Raw genomic sequence first — 26,506 nt, forward strand, 5'->3', positions numbered from 1 at the left:
GGTGTAGTCTCTTCCATACAAATATTCAGGTTATTTTCATTTTATAAATTCCAATGAGTTTTCACATTAGGAACTAAGAAAGGAAAATTATGTTTTGGGTTTGTTTTTTTTTTTTTCATCAGTCCTGGCCAACAGAGAAAATAATGTTTCTCAAGGCTTTCAGTGTGAGCACTTTGCACAAAGGAGCATGGTTTCCTAGAAACTGTAGAGACCAGCGCCACGGAGCCCTGGCTGAAGTACAGGGCGTTCGTATGCCAAGGAGAGACTGGCAGTCGTGGGAAGTGTCCCAAAAACTTGAACCCCTTCCCCAGATGCAAAATTAGCTATCGCTGTGGGTAACGTTAGACCTTCAAGAGAAGACAGGGACAAGCGGACTCACAATGTGCTGTTTTGCATAAAAGCATGTGACAGGGCAAGGAGGAAGGGAAGTCCAGGTGGGGAAAGCAGAGCCAAGGTGGCCGCGCAGCTGCCAGTGGCTTGGGTGCCACTCCACATGTCACAGAAGCCTTCATGTCCCTGCCAGGAACAGAGCATGAAGGCTGCCAGGGCGGCCTGCCATGCCTCTGATGAGGGAGTTCAGTGCCAGGACCCACTCAGGCCTTCAGCTGCAGGCCCAGTCCCCCAACTCACCCTCGTCTGTGTCCCCCTCGCACGCTTGCGCCCATCTTGGCTTCTGCTTCTTAGAGGACCTGATCAGCACAGAGTACATTCCAGAATCTTTTCCAGACACATATACATAAGGCCAACTCATTCTTAATTTTTTTTTTTTTCCTTTGAGATGGAGTCTCACTCTGTCCCCGAGGCTGGAGTGCAGTGGTGCGATCTCAGCTCATTGCAACCTCTGCCTTCCAGGTTCAAGTGATTCTCCTGCCTCAGCCTCCCGAGTAGATGGGATTACAGGTGCGTGCCACCACACCCAGCTAATTTTTGTATTTTTAGTAGAGACGGGGTTTCACAATATTGGCCAGGCCGATCTTCAACTCCCAGCCTCATGATCTGCCCACCTCGGCCTCCCAAAGTGCTGAGATTACAGGCATAAGCCACCGCGCCAGCTCATTCTTAACTTTTAGATGTTTTTTTCACACCCAAAAAAAGTACTGGTTTTAAAAACTGGAAAAATTTAAAGTTTAAACCATCAAGCATCTTAAGCTTCTGTTTTCTAAATCAGGCTTAAAATATTACCCCCAAATATATTGGTGGGTGGTGGGTGGGTGGATGGATGGATGGATGGTTTTGTTTTTTGTTTGTTTTCTTTTTAGACAAAGTTTTGTGCTTGTTGCCCAAGCTAGAGTGCAATCTCAGCTCACTGCAACCTCTGCCTCCCAGGTTGAAGTGATTCTCCTGTCTCAGCCTCCCAAGTAGCTGGGACTACAGGCACCTGCCACCACACCTGGCTGATTTTTGTATTTTTAGTAGAGACGGGATTTCACCATGTTGGCCAGGCTGGCCTTGAACTCCTGACCTCAAGTGATCCACCTGCCTCGGCCTCCCAAAGTGCTGGGATTACAGGCGTGAGCCACCATGCCCGGCCTAGATGGTTGCTTTTTAAAGTACAAGGTATTGAACTCTTAAGTAAGAACTAGCCTAGGAGCTGTGATGCGATTGTGCCTTGTTTTGAATCCACGCCGCACTCTCATGCATGCCCTCCCCTCCCGCATTACCTAACTCACTCCTTTTTTGCAAAGTTCATCCCAGCTCACTGCCTCTGAGGAATCAGCCCTGATTCCTGAGCCTGGCACAGGCTCACCTGCCATTCTCTCAGCATCCCACCCATACACACCGCACCACAACCTCAGGATCTCTAAGCTGGAGGCTTCTGGCAGGAGAAGCGTCAGCCCCATGCTGCTCAGAGCCTCCAAGTGCTGCTGTGAGTTGTGTGCAGATGAAGGGTGTTGACAGTAGTTATACAGGTGAAGCTCCTCTTCCCAGAGGCATACATGCTGTGATGGGGACAGACCAAGTGTCCTGGTGACTGCCTCGAACTCCCAGATAGTTCTGTGGAACGTGCACTTGTGTGCTGGTTTACTACGGAGAGAAAAAGCAAATAGGGTAGGGTATGAACAGTTGTTGAATCTGGGTGGAGGGAGGTGGGCACTCATTATGTTAGTCTTGCAGCTTTGTCTGTTTTTGAAAGTTTTAGTAATAAAAATGGGGGGCTGAGTGCAGTGGCTCACGCCTGTAGTCCCAGCACTTTGGGAGGCCAAGGCGGGCGGATCACCTGAGGTCAGAAGCTCGAGAGCAGCCTGGCCAACATGGTGAAACCCCGTCTCTACTAAAAATACAAAAATTAGCCAGGTGCGATGGCGCATGCCTATAGTCCCAGCCACTCAGGAGGCTCAGGTAGGAGAATCGCTTGAACCCAGGAGGCAGAGGTTGTAGTGAGTCGAGATGGCACCACTGCACTCCAGCCTGGGCAACAGAGTGAAACTCCATCTCTTTTTAAAAAACAAAAATGGATGGGCTAGGCGTGGTAGCTCACGCCTGTAATCCCAGCACTTTGGAAGACCAAGGCAGGTGGATCACCTGAGCTCAGGAGTTCGAGACCAACCTGACCAACATGGCAAAACCCTGTCTCCACTAAAAATACAAAAAAACCGGGTGTGGTGGCGTGCGCCTGTAATCCCAGCCCCTCAGGAGGCTGAGGCAGGAGAATCGCTTGAACCCGGGAGGCAGAGGTTGCAGTCAGCCAAGATCACGCCATTGCACTACAGCCTGGGCAACAAGAGCAAAAATCCATCTCAAAAAAAAAAAGAAAAGAAAATTGGGGGAACCACCCTCTAGTGGCTTCCCGTGAGTAAGCGCCAGTGCACTCAGGCCCTGTTCCCCTGCCCTCCTACTGTTCATGCCCCCACTGCCCTCTGCAGTGGTCCTCTGCCAGCCCCATGCTGACAACTCAGGACCTCTCCTCCCTCTGGTCCTTGCTCAGATGTCACCTCCTCCCCATTGAAGCCACCCCACCCCACACGCACCGCCGCTGCCTGTTCTCCTGCCCTGCTGCCCTTTGTATGTGACTTATCGTTTCTAGTAAATTAATAATCATCCATCACCTGTCTCCTCCCCACTAGAATGTAAGCTCCGTGGAGTCAAGGATTTCTGCCTTGCTTTGTTCAGTGCTGAACGCTCAGCAGAACACAGCACGCCCTCTTGACCTGACAGATGGGGGAGGCGGGTGGATAGGTGGAATGGCCTCCTTTGAGTTGTCTCCTCAGCATCTAGCCAGCATCTAGCATAAATGTTTATGGAATAAGTAGAGAAATAGGTGACAATGTTCTTGATGACTTGATGTACAAGAAGTTGTCTGCCTCTTTGTTGAAGGCTCTTCAGGGTTACAGGTTACAGTCTAGAATATTTTGAATTTGTAGAAATAATCATAATTTTCTGGTCCAAGGTAGTTCATTACCCGACTCACAGGTTTAACAGCAAGGACAGCCACTTGATGTCTCAGGCACAACCTCCAGCAAGCCATCCACTTGTGTCTTTCAGGTGGCAGAGCGAGCTCTCTATTACTGGAATAATGAATACATCATGAGTTTAATCAGTGACAACGCAGCGAAGATTCTGCCCATCATGTTTCCTTCCTTGTACCGCAACTCAAAGACCCATTGGAACAAGTAAGAAAGAACTGGCTGCCATCTTTTTCAGTCATTTTAAAATATGGCACGTTTTACTGCTACTTCAGTAAGAATAAATATCAGAATTTTAAATATCAATTAAAAAACAAGAATGTCAGTTGCTTTGTGGACTCATAAATTAAGTAGCAGCGTGGGTTGTTTCTGTGGCCGTTGAATTTACCACCTTATACCTTCATTCCTGCCAGTATAGAGGCACATTGGTTTGCAGCCACCTCCCAGTAGCAGCAGTTTCTAGGCCTCTTCCTGAGCGTCCTGCAGAGAAGCTGAAGGTCTCTGCAGAGCCCAGTGGGGCTCAGCCCCAGCAGGGGCACAGTGGCCACTGCATTCTCGGGGTGTCTATTGAGCTCTGCTGACATGCACCCTGGATGAGCCCCTGTGTGAGACCCAAGAACCACCCCACAGTGGTCACTACCTGGAGAAGAAGAGGGAAGCCAGGTGATCTGAACACAGCCCCATAGTCCCAGCAGCCAAAAACATTTCCTCCTACTCCGCTCCTTCATCTTTTGACTTAAAGAGGATGAATAAATCTGTTTACTGAGCAATAGTCTTCTGAGACTTTAAAAGGAAACTGTTGATATGGGTGCCACATTATTTATTTATTTTTCTTTTTTTAAATTTGTATTTTATTTGTTTATTTTTAGACAGGGTCTTGCTATGTCCCCCCGGCTGGAGTGTAGTGTCACAATCATGGCTCACTTCAGCCTCGACCTCCTGGGCTCAAGCAAACCTCCTGCCTCAGGGTCCTGAGTAGCTGGGACTACAGGCACCCACCGCCACGCCTGGCTAATTTTTGTATTTTTTGTAGAGATGGGGTTTTGCCATCGAACTCCTGGGCTCAAGTAATCCACCTGCCTCAGCCTCCCAGAGTGCTGGGACGACGTGAGCCACTGCGCCCAGGCCATATTATTTATTAATATGGTATCATCTAATATTCCTGCTATTTAAAGAAATACGACTATCTGAGTTTTTCTTTCCCCACCTTCTTTCATCTCTTTCCATTGTATATTGTAATTATAACTCAGAACTTAAAGAAGAGCAGGTTATGCTATCCAGCCCTCCTCCCTTAGTTTACGGGTGAGGAAGGTGAGACTTGGAGGGCATTCGCAGCCCAGTCTGCGGTCCCAAAGCTGGTGAGCGGCACTCTGGCCCGGTGCGGTCTCCTAACTCGCAGTGTCTATTGGGCACCCCTCTGGCTGTGCTGCACAGTCACCCTGCTGCCGGCGGACCAGCCCTCTCCCATGCACCCTCTCTCCTTGTCCGCTCGAGGCTGCAGGTGGCACTGCCTCCTTCCCAGAATTCTGCAGGGCAGCAGCCAGACAGGTGTTAGCCCTGGAGCTCTGAGCCAGACCCCCGAGCAAGGGTCCAGCCAGTCCACTTGCGTCAAGTCCTCTGAGGGTTGCCACCCAGAAATTCAACAGAGAAGGGCAGGCAGATCAGAGTGAGGATGACTTTGGTTCACATTCCTGCCTTCCCCCTGACCAGCTGTCCGAACCCGGGGAAGTTAGCTCTCACCAGGTCTTTCTTAGCCACGGTTTCTCTTTGGAAAAACTGAGAAAGTAAAGTGCTTTGCCTTGCAACAATCTTCACTTGGTTGTGAGGATTAAGAGAAAGTTAATATGCGTAAAGTACCTGGCTTATGATAGGCACCAAGTAAGCATTTGCTGTCACTTAGTGGCTGTAGGGCCAGCAGCCATGCTGATAGCAGTGGAGGCAGCAGCCAAGACCCTCATGGCAATAGCGTGGTGATTGTAGTTGTTAATACAGCACATCCACCCTCAACAACCTGTTCTTTGTAGCATTGATTTATTTTATTTATTTATTTATTTTTGAGACGGAGTCTTGCTCTGTCACCCAGACTGGAGTGCAGTGGCGCCATCCCGGCTCACTGCAGCCTCCACCTGCCAGGTTCAAGTGATTCTCCCACCTCAGCCTCCCAAGTAGCTGGGACTACAGACATGAGCCACCACTCCTGGCTAATTTTTGCATTTGTAGTAGAGATGGGGTTTCACCATGTTGGCCAGGCTGGTCTTGAACTCCTGACCTCAAGTGACCCACCCGCCTCAGCCTCCCACGGTGCCGGGACTACAGGTGTGAGCCACCGCGCCTGGCTTGCAAGTGTTTTCTAAGTACAACTTGGGTTTTATTACAAAGTGGATTAAGAAGGAGTTATGATTTGAGGGTTACGTTTTTTGGGATTTGTTTGTTTTTAGCTACTGGCACCTGTTGCTCACAGTCCTGCGGGTCGAGCAGGTCCTGCTGCGCAGGCTTTCGCTGGTGTCTGCTGGGGGATCGGGGCTCTTACAGGGCTGCAGTCCCATGGCAGCTGGGACTAGAGTCACCCAGAGGCTCAGCTGGGACAATTTGGCCTCTTTCCCTCTCCATGCGTGTCAGAGCCTGAGAGCTAAGCATTGATTAAGCTGTTTTATGCTCATTTTATTTTCTCTTTCAAAGCTCTGTGTTGCCATTATTAAAATTAATTTTTCTGTCCTCAGGGAATAAGATGAAAAGAAACTGACATTTATAGGAAATAAAGTATTGCCATTATTGTCCTCTTTATAATTTTGTCTTAACTATATTTGTTCAAGTTTCAATGTTTTTAGTTCAGTTTCTGAGCAAGGTCGTTTTTGGCTACTGTCAGCTGGAGACAGTGAGTGGAGTGGCCTCCGTGGCTGTGTGAGAGCCACTGTGAAGAAAGTCTCGGGATGTGTGGCTGTCAGAAAACAAGTAACGCGGAATGAGCAGGCCTTGCATTTTAGACCTTAGGGATCCTGTGCGATGTGGGACTGTTGGAATATGGAGCAGCCTGAGTGTGGAGAGGTGAGGGCTCAGCAGGAATGCGTGCTCCCAGGCTCACCGTGCGGTTTTCTTTATAGGACAATACATGGCTTGATATACAACGCCCTGAAGCTCTTCATGGAGATGAACCAAAAGCTATTTGATGACTGTACACAACAGTTCAAAGCAGAGAAACTAAAGTGAGTTGTTCCTTTCACAAGTTACTGTTTCCAGGATTTTTTTCTTAATCCTAAGTAAACCTCTTCCACTGTTTTGTCCTAAAACGGTATTCTTCACTCGAAAGCAAAACCAAGCCTTTCATACTTGGAAAGCAAATTAAAACTGTGTTATAATAACGTATTTTGAAAGAACAGGTGTTTAAAGTTAGCTGTTCTCCCCCCTTGTATTGCCAGATTAATCATCTTTGCAAAAAGTGCTTATGTAAGCAAGAATTTAACATTCAGAATTTTTTCTTTTCTTGGGCTATAATGGGCTTAAAGGCTATAATGTGTAGTCCATTCTCATGTTTATAAGGCAGGGATTTGAATTATATCCTATAAGGTTTATCCCAGAGAGCAAGAATCTTCATTTCAATGTAGCTTTATTCTGATTTAATGAACTCAGTGATGTGGGTGTTCTCTGGAATCTAGTCTGTCCTTTGCAAAATCAGGGTCCTGCCCTCATGCCTTTGAGCCCACATGTGTCCAGGGATGATCTAAGTGACAAAGTACTTCGTCCCTAGGCTGTGCAAGTAATAATGTGATTAAATAGTTGTTGGAGGTCACTTCTTCCAAGTTGAGTATGGACTATTGGCAGATTTTATTTTTTGCTTGTCACTTAAAACTGGCTAAGGTAGATAAGCTTTGCACGAATGTAATTCAAAATACACTGTATACATATGTGTGTATGTATGTGTGTGTGTGTGTGTATATATATATGAAACAACTGCCATTTAGTCATTCCTTAGACAAGTATGTGAATATTTACCTTATACACCAGGCCCTGTTTTAGATTCTGGCAATATAGCAATGAATAAAACCCACAAAAATCCTTGCCCCTGGGCCGGGTGCGGTGGCTCACGCCTGTAATCCCAGCACTTTGGGAGGCCAAGGCGGGTGGATCACAAGGTCAGGAGGTTGAGACCATGCTGGCTAACACGGTGAAACCCCATCTCTACTAAAAAATACCAAAAAAGGGCCAGGCGTGGTGGCTCATGCCTGTAATCCCAGCACTTTGGGAGGCCGACGCAGGCAGATCACGAGGTCAGGAGATCGAGACCATCCTGGCTAACACAATGAAACCCCGTCTCTACTAAAAATACAAAAAAAAAGGCCGGGCATGGTGGCTCATGCCTGTAATCCCAGCACTTTGGGAGGCCAAAGCAGGCGGATCACCTGAGGTCAGGAGTTCGAGACAAGCCTGGCGAACACAGTGAAACCCCGTCTCTACTGAAAATACAAAAAATTAGCCGGGCGTGGTGGCAGGCGCCTGTGGTCCCAGCTACTCAGAGGCTGAGGCAGGAGAATGGTGTGAACCTGGGAGGCGGAGCTTGCAGTGAGCTGAGCTCACACCACTGCACTCCAGCCTGGGAGACAGAGAGAGACTCCGTCTCAAAAAAAAAAAAATACAAAAAAAAATCAGCCGGGTGTGGTGGCGGGTGCCTGTAGTCCCAGCTACTCGGGCTGAGGCAGGAGGATGGCGTGAACCTGGAGGCGGAGCTTGCAGTGAGCCAAGATCACGCCACTGCACTCCAGCCTGGGCGACAGAGCGAGACTCTGTCTCAAAAAAAAAAATCCTTGCCCTTTTGGGGTTTATATTCTGGGTAGTGTGGGGAAATAAAAGAACGCAAAATACACCTAAGTGAACTATAGAGCATGAGAGATGACAAATCAGTCAGGAAAGGGCCAGGGAGACAGGCCAGCCATTCCTCTAGAGCTGCCAGCTGCGTGGTCCGTTCTCATCTCAGCTCTCAGTGCAGTTCGCAGGTAGGAAGCATGCAAGCAGCAGGGCCTTCTGATGGCAGATCCTCCTCTCGTGGAATCCCACAGCTTTCCCAACAGGACCTTAAAGGTTGTGTAGTACATTTTCTGGGTTGAAAAACTTGGATCCTGGCCGGGCGCAGTGGCTCACACCTGTAATCCCAGCACTTTGGGAGGTTATGGCTGGTGGATCATTTGAGGTCAGGAGTTCGAGACCAGCCTGGCCAATATTGTGAAACCCCATCTCTACTAAAAGTACAAAAATTAGCCGGGCGGTAGTAGCACGCACCTGTAATCCCAGCTACTCGGGAGGTTGAGGCAGGAGAATTGCTTGAGCTCGGGAGGTGGAGGTTGCAGTGAGCCAAGATCCCGCTACTGCACTCCAGTCTGGGCGACAGAGTGAGGCCCTGTCTCAAAAAAAAAAAAAAACTTGGATCTGAGTTAAGCGATTGAAAGTCATGTGACTCGCAGTGGAGTCAGTCAACAACCCAGGTCTCCTGGCTCTTAAGACGTTTCCTTTTTAATATTATAGGAATGGGAATGCTGGCTCCTTTTACAGTACTGGTCCCTTTACACTGTACTGCATACTCTTTTTTTCAGTGGATATATGAGCTTCTTGTCAAAATTATGTGGGTCCCATGAAGAAACATCTAACCAGGGGAAGGGGGAGGGAATGAGACATAAGACGTACTTATATAAGATTTCTTTTAAGAATTCCAATTCTTGGACATGTTAAATTTTTTGATATTTTCTCATGTTTAAATCTCAGTTCGTTTTTCATGCTGTGCTCAGCACTGTGAAGTGTGGGGAAATGGAGCAGGGGGGCTGCGGGAGGAGCCGCTGGCTGTGCTCAACATGCCTGTGCCTTTACCCCTTCAGTGTGTTCTTGTGTCTGATTCATCTCTAACACAGATGACATTTTACTGTTTTTCAGAGAGAAGCTAAAAATGAAAGAACGGGAAGAAGCATGGGTTAAAATAGAAAATCTAGCCAAAGCCAATCCCCAGGTACTAAAAAAGAGAGTAACATGAAAACGCCCAGGGTTACTTGAATGTTTTTATAAGATAGGAATATATGTCTTCACCATGGGGGGGGTCTCGATTTCACTAACGTTGTATATGAAAATGTCTGCAATAAAAAGTACTTTTAAACTTTGTAACCCTCCTTTTGTACAAGTACTTATTTTGCCCCATATCGTTTTTACCACAGAATTGACTTTTTTCCTCTGCTTTTTAAATAAGATCTGAATCTTATGCATATACTGTGGTAAAAAGAAAACTTGAATACAGCCTGAGACTGTGCCTCCTCTCTCAGATATCATAGATGCTGTCACTCAAACAGCATTTCCCTTTCTTTTTCATATGAAATTAGTTCTAAAAGAAAGGAAATTAGATTGGAAATAGATTAAGTATGACGTTTTGATGTCCTCTTTCTTTGTATGAGGTTTCTGTAAGCCCAGCCTTTTATCATTAAAAATCAGCTGAATTCTGCCACATTAGCAGCTAACCCTCCTTCCCACCCCAGCAGCGGGTGCCAGTGTGCTCTGGTGAGTCTGTGCCGATGGCCGGACGTCCCGGAGCTGCCGGCAGTTCCAGCTGCCGGGGCTGCCAGGGTCCGGGAGGGTTTCCTGGTGTCATGGTCTTTGGGTTTGATGTACACTGCTGTAAATGATTAGAGCATTATGACAGTTTCTTCACGTTCTGTGTGCCTGATTATAACAGTGCCTCTTAAAAAGAAAATCTTTTTCAGAAAATCTTTTGTCTGAATCTTTGCCACTCTTAAGAATTCTCAAGCTTTCCTTCAACTCTCCAGAAAAGATTTTACCGAACAATGTATTTCTTTTAGTGAGAGATATGCATAGTTACCTAAGTTGGTTTTTAGATTTCTCTGACATTTAATAAAAAGTTATACATGAATATAAAGTTAAAAGTATATCTTTACCTATATAACAACATATTGGTTTGTCTACTCTGATAAAACTGCAATCAGGAAACTCAAATCAGGAAAACGGAATGACATTTCTAATTGTAAGCCCTTGAGTCCACCTAAAACAGGTAGCCAGCGTTTTTCTAGCAGTTATTTACTCATGCTGACAGAAATGCTGTTTTAAGATTACTGTCTAAAACTGTATAATCCTTAATTGAGGTAGGTAGCTATAGGTGTCTCCTTTTAATGAATTGAATTGATGTTGAAAGTGTGGTTAAAATACTGATATTTGTTTTAAAACATGGTAACACTATAAACCTGGGCAAGTTTATAAGGCCCAGCCCTGCCTGACGCTGCCCTGCGTGTCTTGCTTTGTTCTGAAGAGCCTCAGGCAAAGTGGGTGCTGATAGCCCTCAGGATTGTCAAGGACCCCAGTACACATGCAGTTGAAATCAGTAGCCTCGAAAACATGTGAGAAATGAATACACACACACACACAAACACACACACACACGAATCAGAAGGTCTGATTTTATGTACCTAGAATATAGAGATAACTTATTGAAAAATTGCATAAAATTGTTACATTACAAATCAAGAGCTGGTTGTTTGTATTGACAAACATGGCCCAGTTTCACTACTGTACATACTGTACGTAACCAATGTTTCTTCTGAAATACGTATTGTTCTCTTTTTTCTTTTTCTCAACTTTTCCTGAATGTTCTCAAGTAACTTTCTGTATTCTTTTTGGTTGCTCTCTTTGCAAACGTCTGTGGTGGTGGCAGGCATGCCGTGGTTCTGCATAGGAGCTTTGACGAACTGTGATGCTGGGAGCTTAGCCCTGCCTTGTCCTCATGTCTGTGTTGACGCCATCTGTGACGCAGTCCCCATGAGTCTCGTCCACATGCCCTAGTCGCATGGCACATGGTCTCCTAAACAGAAAATACTTCATGGGTCAATACCTCAGAGCTGGAAACTCTGGCCTCGTACTTGCTTCTCATTCTCAGGAGAAAATATCTAAATTCTGATCACTGCTTCCCATTACAACAGCAACAAAAAGTCAGTAATTTTGTGGATAATACAGTCTGGTTATTTCTGTAGTGAAAATAGTTGGGTTTTCAAAGTTTGGTTTTCCATCTCAGATCTGCCTGTGGAGAATTGGTTTGCGGGCTTTGTTTTTAAGGTGGGTTCCCAGGGACTCGCTGTGTGTTCCCTGATGCCCCCCGTCCTTGCAGACCGAGCCTTCGTCCACTCAAACGTGTGACAGCACGTACCCAGCAGGCGTTGGGGACCCGGGAAGGCTGCGGTGCCCTCAGGACTGTGTCTTGTTTGAGCAGTTATGGCAGCTTTACTGGGGTTTTTAATGTCACACATGATTTAATTTTCTAAAATCATGAAACATTGGCAGTTTCTAACATAAATGTGTTTCTCCTAATCCATCAAAAGGGGCCATATAATATTTTACTCCTCACTTCCCCCAGCTTTTGTGGGAACCATATGAAATGAAGACAGGCACTTCTGTGAGACTCAGAGTAGCTGTGGCTCAGTGTTTGCAACGACCAAAACTGCCATGAGCAACCCAGGGCAGGGTCTGGGACGGATGCCTGCCTTTCCTTCGAGAGAGGAGCTCATGTGTGGAACGCACCTCAGTGAAGGTTTTTGTTTTGGTTTGGTTTGGTTTGGTTTGATTTGGTTTGGTTTGTTTGAGATGGAGTCTTGCTCTGTTACCCAGGCTGGAGTGCAGTGGCGTGATCTCGGCTCACCACAACCTCCGCCTCCCAGGTTCAAGCAGTCCTCCGGAGTGCCTCAGCCTCCCAAGTATGCTGGGACTACAGGTGCACGCCACCATGCCTGGCTAATTTTTGTATTTTTAGTAGAGACGGGGTTTCACTGTGTTGGCCAGGCTGGTCTCGAACTCCTGACCTTGTGATCTACCTGCCTCGGCCTCCCAGAGTGCTGGGATTACAGGTGTGAGCCACCGCACCTGGCCTTCAGTGAAGGTTTTTATTCCTAGTCAGAACCCTCTCCTGCCGGTGCCCGCTGTGTGAAGTTTATTTTGCTGTGAACATCTGGTAGCATTCTTGTGTAGGGACACTCTCCTTTGCCCCGAGGGCCAGAGAGCCGTGCTCCAAGCGGAGGCTGTTGGTGGGTCCCATGAAGAGCACTGCTTGTTGCCTGGAGTAGTCAAAAGCAGAAGAAGCATTGGTGTGAAACAGTCCCCGCAAGTCTCAGGAGTCTTGCAGCCACTTAGGTTTCTGTATCTCCCACCTGACTGTGAGCCCCCTCGAGGAAAGGTGCTGTGTCCTGAATTGTGGAAATTTCTAGGGATACAAAGATGAGAACAAGACATAGCCCCCAGCCTCAGGGAGCTTACAGTCCATTAGGAGAGGCAGATGAATTCAGCTCAGATGATCAGATTGTATTAATAATATACCTGGGGGAGTGTGCTGGAGATGGCAGGACCAGCTTATTCGTTCCCATCTCTAAAGAAAGACACACACAGTACGGGGACCTGGCCTCTTGGTTTGACTGAGGGGGCCTCACCCAGTCAGACTTGAGGGAAGGTGCCCGCGGCAGAGGTAGAGAAAAGCAGGGACACAGTGGGTGACAGGTGTCGGTCCTGGTGGGGTGTCAGTTATGGGGAGGGCCGGTGCGATCTGCTGAGAGGTGAGGGTGGAGAGGGAGCAGAATTCCCCCAAAATGTCAGCAGATATTAAAGAGCCATAAAGGGCAAAATGGCCCAGCCCGACTTGCATTTTTGCAAGCTCTTCGGCGCAGCATGGATGGAGTGCTGGGGCTGTCGGGGTAGGGTGTGGAGATGTGTGGAGATCGTGGTGCTGGGCGGAGCTGTGGGAGTGAAGGCACAGGGCGCTGAGGACCTGGTCTGACTGGTCTTCAAGGAAGGAGCCCAGCTGAGGGTGTGTGCCCCGTCTGTTTTTGGGGGACGTGGAAGCCAGGTGGGCCGAGTTGAGCAGCAGGGCCTGGGCCTGGAGGCATGGAAGCCAGGGTGAATAAGGAGGGGCAGAGGGTGTGGGAAAAGGCCGAAGACAGCCCACAGAGGAAGGAGCCCAAGGCACCTGGAGGAGAGGCTGGGGTCACAGAGACCGAGGGAGGGTGCAGGTTCAGGGCTGAATGATGGCGTCCACGGTCATCATTCCTCAGAGAGGTCCAGTGAGGCAAGGCCGGGAAGGGCTTAGCAGCCAGAGGGCACCCATAGGCCTCGTGCCAGAGGTGGCTCCGTCAGAGGATGAGGGCCAACACCAGACGGTGGCTGAGAACGGAGCTGCTCTGGGCTGGCAGGGTGTGAGGGGCAGGGGTGAGGGGGCAGGGTGTGAGGGGCAGGGGTGAAGCAGGTCAGCAGGAGGGCGCTGCTGTGATAGGAGCTCAGCCTGAAAGAGGCCGAAGCTGTGGGACTCGCTGGGCAGAGAATGGAGGGGTGTGGATGACAGCAGCCTGGGCGGGAACCCCCACTCCCCTCTCCTGAACTCAGAGGCCCTGAGCAAGTTCCCCAGCCCCTCCATGTCCCAGTTCCCCCATCAGCCAGGTGAGGGTGGCAGTACACACACACGACCACGCAGGACAAACAGGCGCCCCACACACTTCCCAGCTCACAGCAGACACAGATGCCGCTTCCTTCGCCTGTGCCCTCAGAGCCAGCAGACGCTCGTCACAGTCATGCTGTCCCATGCACCCTGTCTCATGGAACCCTCACAGCCACCCTCCGGGGTGACCTTACCCCCGCACTACACTCATGGAAATGGAGTCACCCAGGCCCAGTGACTGAGGGCTGAGCCATCTGTGTTTCAATCCAGAGCACAGGGAGAGTGGAGAAGTCCCAGGGCCGCCCGTAGGGAATGGAGAGGGAGCGTCAGGCTCACCCAGGCTGCGTTTGTTTTGGTGGAGAGCAAGTCACCTGGGATGTGATGAGAGGGTTTCATAAGCAAGCCGGGAAAATGGGATAAAGGGGAGAGAGAACCGTGCCAGCTGTCTCGATGAGAGGACATGATCGTGAGAGGAAAGGGAAAAGAATCATGAGGTTGGAGGTCGCTGGCAAAGAATGGGCGGCCAGAGGTGAGGGTTCCAGTGGTGAGACAGCTCCCACCACCGAGCCCAGGGTGCGACCTCGCACTTGGCTGCTGACGTGGAGTCAGAACTGCAGAGGCCATGGGGTGTGGGCCAGGGTATGGGCCACTGTCCATCAGATGCAGAGGGGTCAGGAGGGGACCAGCTGCTTTACTGTCTCCACTGAGTGCTTTCTGGTTTCAGAAGTCAGCAGCCGCATCATGTTGCAGGTGTAGGCGAATCTCCCACTGAGTGGGCTTCCTGCGGGAGAGGGCCCTGGGGGGCGGCAGGGGAGATGAGTCCCTGGCCAGGATGAGAAGCTTGGAGTTCAGAGCCTGGGCACCTAACAGAGCAACTCCACGCTTTGCATTGCAGTACACAGTGTATAGTCAAGCCAGCACCATGAGCATTCCGGTTGCAATGGAGACAGATGGGCCTTTATTTGAAGATGTGCAGATGCTGAGAAAGACAGTGAAGGACGAGGCTCATCAGGTAAAAGTGCACCGAGCTCAGCTGGGCACCCATGACTGATTTGCTTAAGAAATGCACGTTTTTGTAGGCGATGTGATTTGCATCAGTGCCTTCTGTTTAAGCTGAAATTAAAACTTAAATTTTGCTAGTCTTAAAGGAAACATTGTATCGATAGATCTTAGTGATCAAATTACTAGAAACAGTTTTTAAGGATTAAGTATGTGCCTGAGATGTGTATCTCCATTTACTAACAGCAGTAGTAATCCCAACTCTTAACTGTTCTTTAAATGTTCACTCCAGCAAAATCGAAAGCTTCACAGCCATATCCACCCCTCGCTGTTTTCTTCACAGCCCTCTGGCTTCTGCTTCGACCCAGAGAGGCTCCGTTAGCTCTTCACAGCAGGTGCTAACAACCCCGCTCCCTAGGACACCTCACCCCCCCGCCCCTCCCCCTGTCCCCTCACCCCCCCGCCCCTCCCCCCTTGCCCCCTCACCTCCCTCGCCCCGTCCCCTTCCCCCCTCACCCCCTTCATCCCCCTCGCTCCTCTTGCCCCCCACCCCTCCCCCACCCCTCAGCCTTCTCCCCTCGCCCCCCTCATCCCCCTCGCTCCTCTTGCCCTCCCCACCCCTCCCCCTCTCCCCCCTGACCCCCCTCGCCCCCCTCGCCCCCTCCCGGGCACTGTCTTTCAGTGCTTTTGTCACAGGCCACCTCCAAAGAGAGCCTCCGACTACTGTTACTCCTCAGCTGGGCCTGTAGACACTTAGGACAACTGACTCAGTTCCTGCCTGGGTTCAAGGAGCGTTTCAGCTGCCGTGTTTCCCTGAGCGTCCCTCCCTGTTTCAAATGCCTGTAAACTAAAACAGTAGTCCCAAATGGCCTGGGGACATTGGCCTTTCTCACTGAGAAACTTTAACCTCTTTTTGACCAGTGAAAGAATTCCAAAAGACATCCCCTTCTAGAATGCTGAGGTAAGAAGTGAAAGTGGGCGCCCCGCCTGTGGAGTAGCCATTGTTTTACTCCTTTACTGGATTAAATAAAATATGTTGTTTAAATGAATGCCCCCCATTTCTTTTTTACTTCTTGAATGTGACTGCGAGAAGATTCGGAATTAGCACGTGGCTGGCGCCGTATCCCGATGGGGCTGCGCTGGCCCCGGCTCCTTTCCGGAGTTACACAGGAAAGGGCTCGCGGCACCAAGTCCCCACGGCAGCCACGGTCATCGGCCTCTTCTGCCCCTCTAATTCCTCAACTCAGGTTAAGAGCAAAATAGATGACTGAATGCTTTTCTTAGCTCATCAAAGCCTGAAAATACTAGAAATACAGTGGAAAAGCTCACTGAAGACTTGGAATATCAGTAACTAATTTTCTATCTAATCCAGTTGGATTCCATATTCTCCTCACCATGAATGTTCTTAGCAATGAATAGATGTCATCAAAAATATGAAAATCTGTATATATTTCTCTCTTTGTGGGAGTGTTAATGTTCTTCTTGATATTTTTTTTTAACTCAGGAATTTAACGTTGCCTTTTTATACCATTTTGATTTTGTGGCTTCAAATTTGCTCAAGACTTGTTAAGTTGACCTTGTTACTGCACACAGAAGGAAATCACAGTCGGTGTCTCTCCTGTGAGGGAACCTGCCTGGGAGTTTGTGGCCACGTGTTCATTTTTAAGACACAAGGCTATACACAGTTAAAAAGCCAATTCTTGGCCGGGTGTGGTGGCTCACGCCTGTAATCCCAGCACTTTGGGAGGCCAAGGCAGGCAGATCACCTGTGCTCAGGAGTTTGAAACAAGCCTGGCCAACATGGGGAAACCCCATCTCTACTAAAAAATACAAAAATTAGCCAGGCTTGGTGGCAGGTTCCTGTAATCCCAACTACTTGGGAGGCTGAGGCAGGAGAATCGCTTGAACCTGGGAGGTGGAGGTTGCAGTGAGCCAAGGTGGTGCCATTGCACTCCAGCCTGGGCAAGAAAAGCAAAACTCCGTCTCAAATAAAAAAAAAAATAAAAAAAAAAAAAAAAAAAAAAAAAACAATTCTTACACATTAAATAGCTTAGGGTTGGGGAATTTTTATTTTTGGTATAGCCTTTGACTTAGGTCAGAATTAAAGCTAGACGAAGAATAAACTAGGTCCAAAATGTGATGTACCTGAAAGGTGTGTGCATATTTGCAATTTAGGTCCTGCTCTGTAGTAGATCAAGAACTTGATCAAGAATGCAAACCAAAATAGCATTCTCTCCTGAGTAAAGCTGCCTTTGAAAGTCAGCCCTAGTATCTGTGTGATATTCGGGGCCCCAGAACGTCCAACTGCTTGGTCTGTCCACTGCCCTTGGAAAGGGGCACGTCCCCTCCTGGGAGGGTTACCTTATACAGTGACAGGAAGGAACCAGTCCTGTGGCCATCCACTTGTCTACTTGTAAATACACACACAGGCAGGACAGTTCTTGGAGAACTCCTGTAGCATGTCTGCTTCCTTGTTTTCACAACTCTTGAAATTGTGTTCTGTCACCGGGTTTCCTGTGTGACTGATATTCTTAGAACAGTGATTCCCTCACCTCATCCTTAGATCTCTATGAATTATGTTCCTGAGTCAGAAGACTCAGAAGAGTCATTGGGATGTCTGTTTTCCCCAGATTAACGTGCTCTCCATTAGAATCTCAGCAGGCTTTTTATCCTCAAGAAGTTGAGAAAGCTAATTCTAAAATTCACATGGAAATGCAAAGGATCTAGAATAGCCAAAACAACTGTGAAAAAGAGCAAAGTTGGAAGACTAATAATACTATGCAATTCCAAGACTTCTTATAGTTTTTGTTTGTGTTTGGAGACAGGATCTCACTGTGTCACCCAGGCTGGAGTGCAGTGGTGTGATCACAGCACACTGCAGCCTCAACCTCCTGGGCTCAGGCGATCCTTCTACCTCAGCCTCCTGCAGTGCTGAGATTACAGGTGTGAGGACCTGTGCCTGGCCTGACTCCTTGTAGATTTCTGTGGATCAGTTGAATCAATTGAATTCAGTTGAATTCAACCTATCCAGATGAAGGTATTTATGAAGTGCAGTCTCTAGGTGTAATATTTGAAATGATAAATTCTGCTTTTTTTTTTTTTTTTTTTTTTTTTTTTTTGAGACAGGGTCTTGCTCTGATACCCAGGCTGGAATGCAGTGGCACAATCTTGGCTCACTGCAGCCTCGGCCTCCTGGACTCAAGCAATCCGCCCACTTCAGCCTCCCAAGCAGCAGTGACTACCGGCACCACCACACTCAGCTGATTTTTGTATTTTTAGCGGAGATGGAGTATTACCATGTTGGCTAGGCTGGTCTCAAACTCCTGGTCTCAAGTGATCTGCCTGCCTTGGCCTCCCAAAGTGCTGGGATTATGGGCATGAGCCACCGCACCCAGCCAATAAACTTTTCTTAAGTTGAAAAATGTTTGGAGTTGTTTTCTGGAAATTCTGAAAGCACTATGGTTAAAGCAAAAAGAAGGTACCAATTCAAGTCTGCAGTGAGCTATGATCGCACCACTGCCCTCCAGCCTGGGTGACAGAGCCAGACTCGGACTCTGAAAATTAAAAAAAAAAAAGGTACCGGGATGCAGGAAAAATGTGCACAATTTGGTGACCAAATTGACGTAAGAAATGATAGCTAAAAATTAAGCTTTTTTGGTTTTTATATATAGTCATTTGATTATATTCAGTGCCCTTTTAATTTTATTTTCAGCTAACTTTATTTTTCCAAAATAATTTCACATTTCTTTGAGATGATGTGAGTGTTGGGTAGGGAGAGGTGTGAGAGGTAGTTGAAGGAATAGCTGGAGAGTGGGAAGCAGGCTCTGATGCTGATGGATGGAGTAGGCTGGATTTTTGTGGAGAAATTCAACCATGTATTTACCTATCCTTTATTTACATTTCCTTCAAGAAACTAGTATAACCCTATACAGAACATTCAAAGAAAACTAGCAAATATCATGTGAATAACATTTATATTATAGACATTTAAAATGTTTGCAATTCTCATTTTTAACAGTTGGTCGGGAGAAAAGCAGTGTCAACCACGCAAGTAAGGAAGGTGTAGAGAGACGGAAGGTGGGCAGTGCAGGCTCTCATTACTCAACATGTAGAGCACATTGAAGGCCTGTTCTCCGGGAGAAGAATTGACGAGTTAACGTGGACATGAAGTATTTTCCCTTTTGTCCATGCCATTCCAGATTGTGATGGTCAAAACAAAGAAAGAAATTTGGCAGCTGGGAGGCCGGGCACAATGGCAGATGCCTGTAATCCCAGCACTTTGGGAGGCCGAGGCAGGCAGATCACCTGAGGTCAGGAGTTCGAGACCAGCCTGACCAACATGGTGAAACCCCGTCTCTACTAAATAACAAAAAATTAGCTGGACGTGGTGGCAGGCACCTGTAATCCCAGCTACTTGGGAGGCTGAGGCAGGAGAATCGCTTGAACCCAGGAGGTGGAGGTTGCAGTGAGCCGAGGTTGCACCATTGCACTCCAGCCTGGGTGACAGAGTGAGACTCTGTGTCAAAAATAAATATAAAATAATTTTTAAAAAGAAAGAAATTTGGTGGCTGGGCACCATGGCTCACACCTGTAATCCCAACACTTTGGGAGGCCGAGGCAGGAGAATTGCTCGAGGCCAGGAGTTTGAGACCAGCCTGGGCAACACAGCAAGCCCTCATCTCTAGAAAAAGAAAGAAAAAAAAAAAATAGCCGGGCATGTGGTGCATGCCTGTAGTCCTAGCTACTCAGGAGACTGAGGCAGGAGGATCCCTGAAGCCCAGGAGTTGGGAGTCTGCAGTGAGCTGTAATCACGCCACTGCATTCCAGCCTGGGTGACAGAGACCCTGTCTCTAATAAAAATAAAAATAAAAATTTTAAAGAAATTTGGTCCCTTAAGAAATGTTGATTATTTCTATCTGAAATTAAGTAGTAAAGTTTAAACTTACACCTTTATAAGAGGAAGGAAACTTGCATAGCCATGTATGCCCAACCCCTGGTGTGCTTTCAGCATTTACGGTTTACATTGAGCCTTCCGGGTCTGCCCGTGGGCTGCAGAAAAGAGGCCACCTCTCTCTGACTTGTGTCTCCTGTGGTCCGCTCCGCCCCTGCCAGCATGTTCACCTGCACATCCCCTCTGCCAGGCCCTTCATCAGCCTGCCATCTGCATGCTGTCTTATTCTCCCTGCCTGCTGCTGCTCTCATTTTTTTGCCTTGTAGATGGTAAAATTATTCTCTGCTTTACACATCAATTTAAAATGTCTAAGCAGAAAGGCCCAGATATATCCACTGGTTTTCTGTCCTTTCAGAAGCTCTGGGGTCATGTTTGTGTTCTCAGTTTGCATTCACTGGTTCCAGCTCCAAGCTTTTTACTGTTGCCTTTTTCTATGAATATGTTTCTTCTCTTTGGAGTGCCTATTTCAGCTGTAATTACATATTTCAAGTATATAAAAATCTTGGTTTTGTTTTGCTTCACTTTGTTTTACAGATCAACATAGAATGGGCATAAAATTCAGGGTAGAATTTCACCTCTGGGTTGAAGGTAGACATGCTTTACATCCTCACACGTTAACACACTCTTACAAGTACCGTGATGGGTGAGGGGACCGTGACCTTCACCATCTCCAGAGGTGGATGATTCTCCTAAAACCCTCACGCTGGTTTCCAGGGAAACAAGAAACCAAAAGTCCTGCCCCTACCATGAGTGAATGTTAATATTCAAACAACATTTCTAGAAATAATCCTAAAGTGATGTGACAAAATTCTTTTTAAACCTTGACATTATTGCTGTTTTCATCGGTAAATTTGCAAAGAACCCTGCTGAGAAACACTTAGCAAAAATTTGAACTTTACATTCAGGACTTCTGCAGGTCCTTGAATTTTTCATTAAAGCGAAGGAAAATGTATTTAAATCCATGTCAAAATCAGACATCTGGAATTTGTAAGGCGTTTTTACGCTTACGTTCTTTTTGTTGTCAAAAGACTGACTGAAATTTTGTCTGCTAGACATACCACAAAAGTAACTTAGTCTTTTTCAATACACTGAACAAAAAGGAAGACTTAATTTTGGTGAAGAAACTTTATCCAGAAAAGTTTCTAACTAATTGGCAGTCAGTCTTCTGGCATATACATCATGTTTGGGTGATTTAGATGGTTTATTGTTTTGTTTCAAAATATTGGTGTCTCTACTTTTAAACTGAATTATGTGTTTATTCATGGAAATGGATGCTTTTCATATGTAAACTCTCCAAATTAAGTTTCCCTTTTATTGCAGATACAGTTATCCAAATCCTCATGCAAAAATGGGATTCACTTAATTTTTTTTTAAGTGAAACCAAAATTTCCTAGACTTTAGAAAGACAATGGATTGGAGAAGAGAGTATATATTTTTTTCAATTTGATAGAAGTTTGAAATCCAATTTAAATATGTTTTTTATTCATTCTTTTTCTTTACCTCCAAGGAAATTTCTACGTCTTTTTTTTTTTTTTTTTTTTTTGAGATGGAGTCTGGCCCTGTCACCCAGGCTGGAATGCAGTGGTGCAATCTCGGCTCACTGCAACCTCCACCTCACGGGTTCAAGCGATTCTCCTGCCCCAGCCTTTCAAGTAGCTGGGATTACAGGTGCGCGCCACTACGCCCATCTGATTTTTGTATTTTTAGTAGAGACGGGGTTTCACTATGTTGGTCAGGCTGATCTTGACCTCTTGACCTCGTGATCCGTCCGCCTCGGCCTCCCAAAGTGCTGGGATTACAGGCGTGAGCCACCGCACCCAGCCAGAAATTTCTGCTTCTTGAAATGCTTCTGTAGGGGACATGCCCATGAAATGGCTTTAATGACATTTATGAAATAGGAGGTTACTTAGGAAATTTACTAAAATGCATGAATTCTGCATATTAGAGGTACTGAGTCCTTTGTACAAGCACTGCACATTTCAGAAGACCAGAATGCCAGTATTGAACACACAGGTCCTCAAACGAGTCACGATTTTTAGTAGCAAGACATTTTTGGCACATTTCCATGATAAGACCTACGCCGTTTCCCTGTGGCCAGGGTGCCGCCAGCGAGTGGGTGAGGCACACGTGCCTCGCGGTTATCCTTTGACTTCCACCTCAGAAGTAAGCTTGCTTTTCAGATAGCTTAGTTTGTAGCCAACGCCATTGCATTTCTAATTCCAGGCACAGAAAGATCCGAAGAAGGACCGTCCTCTTGCACGCCGCAAGTCCGAGCTGCCTCAGGACCCCCACACCAAGAAAGCCTTGGAAGCTCACTGCAGGGCCGATGAGCTGGCCTCCCAGGACGGCCGCTAGCCTCCGGGGCGCCGCGTCGGGGCTGGGCCCGCCAGTTCCTTCCTGGATTCTGTAGAAAATACATACTTTCTGTGCCATACCAATCAGTTACACTCAAAGCTTTCTTGGACCCCGTTCCGTAGGCAATAACGTGCGTCCGCCTCAGCGCGAGATTAGGAGTTCAAACAATGGTGACTTCCCAGAGCCCGCTGGCAGAGCCGCGGCTTGACGACGGTGTCCTCACAGTGTCGCCGCCACCCCAGCGTAGTCCAAGTCAGACTCTTTCACAAAGTCAGAGCGATAGGAAAGCACCCTGCCCTTCATCTTCGTGTTCTCCCAAATGGAACTTAGGATCTTTTCACATAGGTGGTTCTGTGATAACATCAATGTTTTCCAAATCAAAGGAACGCTTTAAAAAATAGGACCTATTTTTTAAGACTTTACAGCCTTTGAAATGGTTTCCACGTGATTGTTACGCCAGCAGTTCTCGTTTGTTTGTTTTTCAATCTCAGTGACATGGCTCTTTGCTTTCGAGTTCTCACACAACGTACTGGGCAAATGACAATCCTCAGCCGCTGGTATTTTCTAAGGGGTCTCTTCACTTTGATGAGTGACATGAACGCCGTGTCTCCTTCTCTTGTGTGTACCTAAAGCCATATTTCCAAGTCTGTGGTACTCCAGGATTCCAGGAGTAAGCTTGTAGAAGAGATTTATTTTAAAAGAGATTGCTCTGAAATTTATCTTAAAAGAGCTTGCTCTGTCTACCTTGACAGAAATTGGAGTTTAAAAATTATGTGTTAATATTTTTATTTGCAGATTTCGTTTCCATCAACTTAAACATTGTTGCCCTTCAACAAGGCTCTTGAATTAATAGAATTATAGTCTCTAAGAATTCCACATTTTATGGAAAGTTAGAGCAAAATCATTTTCAGTTAAGCCAGTTCTTAGCCTAATGCAAACTGCAGCGCCTTTGAGCGTAAAGTAACACAACAGCGTTGCACGGGGCCGGCACTGCCGCTGCCTTCACTGAAGGCTGCAGTGCTGCTCTGGGAGCTTGGAGGAGGCACCAGCGAGGATGACGTTCAGTGGCGCTCTTTGTTGAGAAGAGCTCACGTTATCAACACCTTGTAAGGAAAATACAGTGTCTGAGTTTTCATCGGTCTTCACATGCTGCTATGTATTCCACAGAGTTCCTTGCATGTACTGAGCTTTTGTTTTAGATGGAATAGCACAAGGAGAAAAATCTTTAAACTTAGTGCTTTGTCTATTCTTTATTTCTCTCAGGGTGGCCAGTATTTTGACTTATTTATCCTGCTTGAAAGCTACTTGAGATGTGTACTGCTATTCTAAACACGTGATCTAGTTTCTTTCATCTCTGGCATAAGATTATATAACTTAATGTTAAGTGTCTTGAGGCATAAAAGACAAAATGTGGCTTATTTTAGGATCTGTTTTTTCATCGAGGTCTCGGGTATCCTTTCAAAGATAGTGAGAAGCAGACACTGCTCCTTGTGCAGCTCTGGTACCTGCTGCCCACTGCTGTCATTTCAAGCCACTGGCAATGCCTCTGTCCTCGTGTCTTGGAGGAAAATCACCTGGGGGGAGGGGACTTCTTGTGGAGAGAGCAAGTGCAGGTATGAAATGCGAAGACTGCCCCAGCTAAAAGTGGACAAGTCCGCTTTGTGAGATGAATACTTCCTGAGAAACTTGACAAGTATCTCTCCATTTTACCATTATGAAAACTATCATTAAAAAAAACAGTTTAGATGCCTTCTCCTTTTGAGGGAAAAAGGGTGCTTTTTATTGTATAAAGCAGCGTCTTATGTATTTTGATATACCATTGTTTGAACTTCCGTCTTTAGCTGATAGACTCTCAAATATCCTTGATTTTGGATGTTCAGTATGTTTGTGAGAGAGGTTTCTGGGAAGACTCTCTTTTTGCCCTCGGGAAAAAGCAAAATATCAATGTTTGGGTGACTGTGTAAAGCTCAGTGTGTAAGAACATCTTTTTGTCTAGGTTTTCTTTCTGCTCTTTATTGAAGACAAACACTCACCAAAAAGAAAAATAAAAGTTTTCAGAGAAACTAATTTTCTTTGGCAAGAGTATTACTTAATATTTTGGCCTCCTAAAGTTTCCCTAGTTAGTACTTGGACTCCTGTGCTAATTGTCAGCTTACATATCATTGTATAGAGACTGTTTATTCTGTACCAAACTGATTTCAAAAGTACTACATTGAAAATAAACCGGTGACTGTTTTTCTTCATAAAGTTCTGCGTTTGGCATCTTCACTCTTTCCAAAATGTATCTGTACATCAGAAATGTCACTATTCCAAGTGTCTTTTTAGTGTGGCTTTAGTATGGCTTCCTTTTAATATTGTACATACATTGTATCTTTGTTTTATGGTAATAAGTAATAAAAATGTAGACTTCATATTTTGTACAAAATGTCCTATGTACAGAATAAAAAAGTTCATAGAAACAGCAAATATAGGTAAGTGGCACAATTATTTTTCTTTAGAAAATATCTGTAACTTTATGCATTAGTGAAATGTTAAGTACCGACATATTTTTTAACATTTTGTAATTCAAAACTTTTTGTTTTGACATTGTTTATGAAGAGAAACTTCATACACTTGCCATTTAATATGCTCTTTTATCTAATTTTCAAAAACTCTAAAAAACGGTGTATCATATGGACTAAATAAAGAACATGTGAATTTTATTGCTCATCATGAAACTAAATTTAGCCATGGTGTTGAGCAAGCTGGCTCTGACGTTATCGGGTTCCCGTTAGGTCAGGGCCGCCCACACACAGGGACGCTGACTGCAGAGGGGCTGGCCATCTCCATCCAGCCCGCCTGGAGCGCTGGCTGCGCCAGATGCTAGCCACAGCTGTTCAAAGCTAAGTCTATCCACTGATTTTTTTACTTACTTAGTGGAAAAGGCAGTGTGACTTTTTATAGACCACCTCTTGGTTTGGTTTGGGTTTGGGGGCTTTTTTTGAGTAAGAAAAGGTGAATCAATACAATTTATAGAAATGAAAGTCTTGAAAATAGGGAATTGCTGAAAGTATGAATTTGGGATCCTAGTTCGCCCACCTCCTCCTCAGTGGAGAGATCATTATCCTCGCTGATGCTCTTGCGAGAAGCCCATGGAAACAGGAGTAAAGTGTTATCTGCTCGTGTCGTGGTTATAACCTCACCTCTCCATAGCTGCGTGTGGTCAGCACGCCGGCTGGCGTGGGAGGGCAAGCTCTGTCCTTAGCTTCCTTCTCTACCCAGTGGCGTCTGTGCTCCCTTCGCACTGACAGAGGTGCAGACGCCGTCACTCTGCAGCTGGGGGCACGTGGACGAGGCTGAGACCCAGGCAGAGTGTGGCCTTCGCCCAAGGGTCCGGTAACTTTGCTGGCTGTTTCGAAGAACCGCACACGCCCCACTTCCACCTAAAAGTGGACTCGCCAGCCAGAAGACTTCACATCCTGCACCGCTACTCACGTCGATGTTTCCGCAGACTAGATGCTCGCCCGCTGCGGTCCTTATCCCCCATCTTAAAATTGGAGGAAACCTGGTGTTTAGTAACTTCCTACAGCACGAGAGTTGGAGAGGACTCACTCACAGAGGCATGCTGCGATTTCAGCCCAGCTGCATGCTGCTGCTATTTTGGGGTAGCAAGAAGCATAAAGGCAAAACTGTACTGGCTTCGTGTCTCCTTCCGTGAGGGTTGGCAGCACCCATCAGCAGTAATGACAAGGAGAACTCATATTTCTTACCACTGCCTTTATGCCAGGAGCTGTGGTGGGTGCCTCATTTCCCTGGGTTAATTTACTTAGTTCTCACAACCCACCAAATAATTTACTACTATTATCCTCATTCACAAATGAGGAAACTGAGGCACACAAAGGTGAAGTCACTTGACCGAGGTCACACAAATACTGAGTGGAGCCAGGTTTCGACCCAAGCAGTGTGGCCTGGGGTCCAAGCCCCGACCGTCATGTTACATGGTGGAAATGCCTTCTAGATGGGCAGCATCATGGGTGACGGTGAACACAGGTGAGGGCCTGGGGACATGCCCGCAGCACCACGCCAGGCCATAAGGAACACACCCAGGTGGACAGTGTGAAGTTACGGTATTGTCAACCTAAAGGAAGAAACTGAGACAAATTAATATAGGGAGAGGCCAGGCCCCACGGCTCATGTCCGCAATCCCAGCTACTCAGGAGGCTGAGGTGGGAGGATCACTTGAGCCCAACAGGTTGAGACTGCAGTGAGCCGTCATCTCACTCCTGCATGCCAGCCTGGGCGACAGAGCAACACCTTGTCTCAAAAAGAAAATACAGGGAGAGAGCTTATTTGGGCCAAGGTTGAGAG

The 26,506-nt window shown here is 46.8% G+C and overlaps 1 protein-coding gene across 19 annotated transcripts in view; it reads left to right on the forward strand.

Annotated features, from left to right (window-relative positions):
• The window catches only part of PPP2R5C (protein phosphatase 2 regulatory subunit B'gamma), a 166,558-nt gene extending 141,933 nt beyond the window's left edge, over positions 1-24,625 (forward strand). For 7 of the 19 annotated variants that reach the window (XM_008959110.4, XM_034938164.4, XM_034938171.3 and 4 more), the window contains 5 exons: positions 3,484-3,611; positions 6,506-6,607; positions 9,321-9,393; positions 14,750-14,866; positions 22,028-24,625. In XM_008959110.4, coding sequence (XP_008957358.1) covers positions 3,484-3,611; positions 6,506-6,607; positions 9,321-9,393; positions 14,750-14,866; positions 22,028-22,159 — 552 coding nt within the window. In that variant the 3' untranslated portion in view covers positions 22,160-24,625. The other 12 variants (XM_008959112.5, XM_034938169.4, XM_055098023.2 and 9 more) reach the window with 6 other exon arrangements.
• Positions 24,626-26,506: the final 1,881 nt, after the last annotated feature.

This window comes from Pan paniscus, chromosome 15, assembly GCF_029289425.2.
Source record: "Pan paniscus chromosome 15, NHGRI_mPanPan1-v2.0_pri, whole genome shotgun sequence".
NCBI lineage: Eukaryota > Metazoa > Chordata > Mammalia > Primates > Hominidae > Pan > Pan paniscus.